At 36.5% G+C, this 6,174-nt stretch overlaps 1 protein-coding gene across 1 annotated transcript; it reads right to left on the reverse strand.

The window, feature by feature from the left end:
• Positions 1-6,174, reverse strand: LOC108984526 (probable alpha-amylase 2). Its single transcript, XM_018956515.2, has 13 exons — positions 5,938-6,174; positions 5,456-5,532; positions 5,280-5,313; positions 4,570-4,607; positions 4,311-4,437; positions 3,983-4,209; positions 3,752-3,897; positions 3,544-3,656; positions 2,413-2,501; positions 2,169-2,291; positions 1,544-1,579; positions 458-556; positions 1-369 (listed from the first exon to the last, which is right to left on the reverse strand). Exons 2-13 carry the CDS (start codon positions 5,471-5,473, stop codon positions 178-180), a joined length of 1,242 nt encoding a protein of 413 aa, XP_018812060.2. The 5' UTR covers positions 5,474-5,532; positions 5,938-6,174; the 3' UTR covers positions 1-177.

Genomic DNA, 6,174 nt, shown 5'->3' on the forward strand with positions numbered 1-6,174 from the left:
TGCTTCCAGAAATATTTGATATTATTATATTATTATTAGAGACAGTAAATGAAAACCCAGTACAGCGTACGATTCTCCTAGTAAATTTGTAATACTATGGCTAAAGGGAAAAGCCCAAGCCCCCCAGGCCAATCCCAAAATAGATATGGGTAACGGATAATATTTGCTTTAGAGGCTTTACTTCTGCCATACTGCATACCTATGGCCACAAGTTGCCAATGACCATTCTCTGCCAGTTGGACACCATGACCCATCACCAATCTTCATGCACACTTTCTCCCCAATGATTGCAGAGTAGAGATTCGCCTGTGCCTCCAGAATTCTAATAGATGATCGGCTGTGAATGTCTTGACGCTTTCGAATGTCCATCTGGATACATATATATGAAATGCTCATTATGGAGGAATTTTTCTCGACGAGAACAACTCGATAAGTGGGGGAATAAAAAAAAAAGTACCAGTTTCACGATCTGGTCATGGATGGAATCGCCCCAATCGTAGAAATGGTCATAAAACACAGTTGGTATCCCTGGATGCGTGAGAATATATGCATAGCCCTACATAAATGAAAGTGTCATAATTAAGGCATTGCCAACATTCAAGAGTGTTATTTGACTTGGTAAAGTTCAAAAGGGGGAGTGATGAGAATATTACTTTATAAGTTTAAACAGGAAGGGAAAAAAAAAAACATTACTTCTGCTTTGTATTCCCCACTAATAAGAGTATAATTGTCAGAAAATGTAGTATGAAGTTTTACTATTAGTCATCCTCAATTTCAGAAGCCATCAAATGGGAGAAAAAAGCTTGTGGAAAACCTGTCAGCTGGTGGGATACCTGTTCAGGACCTTGACCGAAAGAACCCGTGAAATTAACAGCGCAAGAAATTGAATTCTTCCATGTGGGATATTATTCTTTCAGGAAGAACAAGAAATTGAATTCTTGCCTCTGAAATGAGACCAACCAACGGGATTTTTGTGTCTCAATTATTCCTTGTTGATGGGCATTGGGAATCTGACATGGTAAGGCGCTCATACTGGTAGGAATATGAATATGAATTCAGTATTTCTGATTGAGTTGCCAGAGCATGAGAAACCTTTTGTTCTCCTTTTCTTTTTTCATTTTCTTTTCCCCAATTTTTCTCGATCGTTTTAATTGATAAGATTTGAAGCTAAGTTATACATAACCCCATCCCAGGCTTTTTTTTACCTCTGCTAATGAAATACTAAAGTAGAGGAGGACTCGGGTACAGTCTTCTACTGTAGCTACGAATCTATCCAGAAGTTCCCTAGCTAACTGTTGAATTTCCTGAGAGGGGAAGAGATTTAACAAGAAAGTCTATGAACCGACACAAATTTTGGTATTGATTGAGACGGAAAATTATTAACCAGGTGACATAGACGATTAAATTTGGATGATTAATTAGCAAATTCTTTGCTTGTAAAGAACTCAAGGTTAATAGGGAAAAAAAAAGAACCTCTGGACTCCAATAATTAAACTTGAGACCAAGTAGATATATTACACGTAGACAACAAGCGTTCACGTACCTCCATGATGTGATATGAAGGGAAGGGCCAATGAGCCTGCAAGAATAAAATGACTATGTTGAGTGATTCCATAATTTCTACAAGTGAAACTGAAGATCAGTTTCTTTAAACACTCAAACTGAAAAAATAAGCATATATAACAATACTATTGAAAAATAGAAAATCATAGATTATGTTGTCCTGTAATGTCAGAGTAGCAATGATCACATCTGTGACATATTACATAGAAATCAGACCTCATTTGGGACTTGACCAGGAACCAATTCTTTCTCTTGGCTCAACAGAAAGAAACTTAATCCTTCCGGTTTATAGCATGGATTTACTCAATACCAACCTTAAGTGCAAAGACCGCCTAAACTTTATTTCCAGTGATTGGTGGCATGTGTCAAATTTTGCTTAGTCTATAACAATTTGATCGTGAGCAAAAGAATAACAGATATAAGTATCAAAAGAAAGGCGGCCACCAGGCATCAGGAGATCCTATCCTGTTTGCTGCAATTTCATGCATAAAAAAAAAATATTCTTCATACATGCACTGAACACAAGAAGCAAGTGCAATAGCCTCCTACAATCATCTAAAAACAATCTCAGCACTCCTGTAACAATAGCAAAGAGCATCAAGTACCTGGGTTGAGCCTGTATCATGGTTATCAAGGAATGTTACAGCTCTTGAAGGCCACCACCCGATGACCCCTGGTGGTTTCCCTTGAGGATCACGAAGGCGCCAGAATTGTCCCTTAACCGCTTCCTACAAAGAAATACATAAAAAAATATAGTTTCTAATGGAATGTATAAGACCTCAATGGAAAGCGTAGCTCTTGATCTAATTTAACTAATACTACATGTATGGGTTACAACATTTGGAACACCTGAAGAATTCCCTTTGTTGTGAAGTCAAATGCAGTTGAAAGCTGTCCAGTGCCATCAATCCAATTGATTATCCGCTGTCTGTGGCTATCTACAGGTAGAATTTACGAATGAAAAGAAACATCAGATCAGAAGCTTCAATAAAGATTGAATGGTATCATGAGCACTAGGCCAAATTTTCATCCATTAAAAACAGGTGGGATGCACCATTGGAGAAGACTGTTCAATAAGACACTAGTACAATATCGATCAGTGGAGAGGCAACATCAACATGAGATCTCTCTGGCTGGCAAATGAAGCAGCCAAGTGCACACCTTCAGTATGGGCAAGCTAGCATTTCTGAATTTTTATCTATAGTTGAAACCATGCAGTTATTGCAGAATAGATGCAGAATAGAATCCAGACTTCCACATATATCTTAAAGTTATTGCACTCCTAGTCTAGTAAATAAGCTCCTGTACCCAGGGAAAATTAAAAGGACTGAAAATAACCATCCTAGCCCAATAGGCAGGCATTTTAACATTGAGTAATGAGAAGCAACGCTTATCAAATGACCAATTATTTGAGAAACTTGAGCCTTTATCGCAAGTCCATCTTCCAATGTATAAAAATGTACGTGTTCATATAAACAGATTAACAGAATATGATATCAAGTTTGCTGAAATAGTGCAAACCATGATAACTTATATTTTAAAATTATCAGGCTCACGAAACCGAAAATAACTAGTAAGTCTGCCCTACAAAACGTGTATATCAACACTGTAAGTAACATCTATTGATGCAATCAACCTCAAGATTTAATTATTATTTTCTATCTTTTTCCATTTTCCTTTCACAACTTCTAAGTTGTAGACAAATTAATCACAAAGCTGTCAATTCAGAATTCGGGTTACTTTCTTAAAAATAAGCATGCAATTTTTGGTCCATGAAAAGAGGAATGTTACATACAGTCGTCGAATGCGCAATCGTTTAAAAAAAAGTGGGGTCTACTATTAAAAATTGGTGTTTTTTTTAAATTTTTTTATGGTTATCGTATTTATTCACTTTTTACAAAAGGATTGTGCAGTGCGCACACTCCACGAATGCAAACATCATTTCTCCCATAAAAAGAGTACATGAATGGAGTAGTATACCTTGGTTGTAGTCCAAACCATGACCATTGTAGTTGCAAGAATCCCAGGACTCCCCCACAGAAAATATTGGCTTAGCTCCTTCAATATATTCTTTCACATATTTTGCTGAATACCTAAATGAAAGCATCAAGGAGATATTAAGTATGAGTAGCAAGTACATCCAAGAAAAGACCAAGTACTTGTTTTCAGTTTGTAGGATAACAGTTACCCTCTTACGAAATCAAATCGAAAATCCTGAAAGCCAAAACTATTCCGTAGCCACTGGAGCCATGCAGTAATATCTTTCCGAACAAACTGCTGGCTATGATCAATGTTTGGAACCCCATGGAAGTTGTCCCCAGTGCTTCTATTACCCTGGAATATAACAGTTAAGAGAGGGAAAAAAAATAGTATGAACTGTGCCAAACTTTTTTCATGTATTGAGAACAATTCTTATTACCAATCCACCAGTACAAGATGTGACAGCATGTTCGTCCCATGATAAAGGGATTCCATCATAACGGTTATACATTCCCCCATGGCCTTGGGTAGTTCCAACACGATGATTGATGACTATGTCAGCCATTGCTCTAACTTTGTGTTGCTTCAATCTTTGAAGTAATGCTTTCAACAGGTGCTCCGAACCATAAGAAGAATTGAGGGAATAAAGGTTCTGCGGAAGGTAACCTATAATTAAGAGGAAAGGACACAAAACACGGTAATGGAGTTGAGCAATATCTGCTTAACAGATAATCCATGATGTCTAATTATCAATTGATGCCTCCAACCTTCAGGTGCAAAGGACTGACTTGCTGGTGGCAACCATGCTGAAGTAAATCCAGATCTCGCGATATCAGGAACTTTCCTTTCCAAATTTCTCCACCAATCATACTTATGAGACTCCCAATTAAATGCCTGTAGAGCATGTTTTTCAGTCATCATCTACGTGCTTCAATTTTCTTAGTAATTTTTAACTTTTAAGCGTTCAAGACTAGCTAAGATCCAATAAAACAAGGTTGAATGAGGCAACATCCTCATAACGTTTACCTGAAAAAGAATTTCTCTTCCGTTGCCTAAAATGGCACCTGCAAATGAGTCCAAATGCATAGTTTAGAATCACTAGAAAGATTGATGTATTTCCATTCACAAATACTAATTTTTAAGAAAGAGATACTCTTACAGATTCAGGCTTTTGTTTCTTTCAGTAATAAAACCTGGAAAGACACCTATTCTAATCCCAGAAAAACATCTAAGGTTCTAACTTAGTCCCTGATGTTCATAAAGTTGCAGTCAATAATCAGGTTCCTAAATAATTTTAAAAGTTGCAGTTAAATCCTTTCTTGATTTTGACCAATAAAAGTTCATGATGGGTCATGTTAATTTCTTGTTCAGCTATTGATTATTTCACTTATATGAGTCTATCTATCTAAACATGCAAAGAATATCACTACTCTTTAGCTCTCATCATCTATTCAATATATATTTTTTTAAAGCATAACCATAGAAACGCCAGATAATTACTACGTCTAAACTATGTCACTTCAGAGATACAGGTTACACAGCATCGATGTCATTGTAAAATACTAAATTCCATTCTCAAGGAAAGTATACACTTTTATGTCAAAATTGCATGACTTAACCCATTCTAAATTGTTCTCATTAGCCAACTATCAAAGCTGATATATGCCTGAGTTCAGAAAAATTAGGAAATATGAAAAAATAAGATGCATTTCTAAAAGGTTTAGAAAGTAGCATACCGAGAGCATTCTGCTGATTACTCTCATCAATATCCTTAAAGCAAACAAACGATAAGGTTAGAGAAAGAAAAGTAAAATGCAGGTTAAAAAACTACATCGAAACACAGTTCATATATGAAGAAACAATTGTAAAAAACGATAGCATCTCTATTAAGAGAGAAAAGCAGGATTCATACATTGCTGCTGTAACCCATAGCAAATCAGGTAGAAGTCGAGAAACTGGATCGCACAATATACAGCACAAAGAGATATCCTGCATCCACATTAAACTTTAGAGGCCCCTTTGGATGTCAAAAGAAACGAACGAGAAGGAAGGATGCCATGCACAAACATATCATTATTGACTCCTTTTTCACTCCCATACTACTTTCCATAAACCAGATGGAATGGCCGAGATTCCAATGCGAATATCGAAGAAAAACCGAAAAACAAAGCATAATTAACATATAAATGTTGCTATCATCTGTAAACTTACTATTTAATCCTTTACACGTTTTCGTTTTATACGAAAACCCAATACTTATGCAACAGTTGAAATCTAAGATTTTCTTTCAACATGCAGTAAGATTTCACAGGCATTGTAATAGACAAAAATCAACAAGAAAATGTAGACGGACTCTTTAACATGCAAATAAGATTTTTAGACATTGCCGCATACCAACAAGAGCTCAAGGTGGCGATTGCAGCATGGGTTAGTGCCTGCGTTTTGGTCGAATAAATAGAATGAAAAGTGGAAGATTCGGCCGAGACCACCAAATTGGAATCACGCAGTTCCAACCATTCAAAGAAAATTTCCATGGGGAAAAAAAGGGAAAAAAATGCGATAAGAGAATGTCGAATTTTAGCGATATATGATTCTCTTCTAAGCAATTAAAGCCGCCAGTTCCGACTTTCA

Source organism: Juglans regia, chromosome 11 (assembly GCF_001411555.2).
Source record: "Juglans regia cultivar Chandler chromosome 11, Walnut 2.0, whole genome shotgun sequence".
NCBI classification, from domain to species: Eukaryota; Viridiplantae; Streptophyta; class Magnoliopsida; order Fagales; family Juglandaceae; genus Juglans; species Juglans regia.

Excerpts from the sequence above, each read along its gene's own strand:
- LOC108984526 (XM_018956515.2), bottom strand. Across the intron at positions 2,502-3,543 it reads TGGTTTGGACTACAACCAAG|ATAGCCACAGACAGCGGATA; the intron begins GTATACTACTCC and ends TTCTACCTGTAG. Across the intron at positions 2,292-2,412 it reads CAACAAAGGGAATTCTTCAG|GAAGCGGTTAAGGGACAATT; the intron begins GTGTTCCAAATG and ends ATTTCTTTGTAG.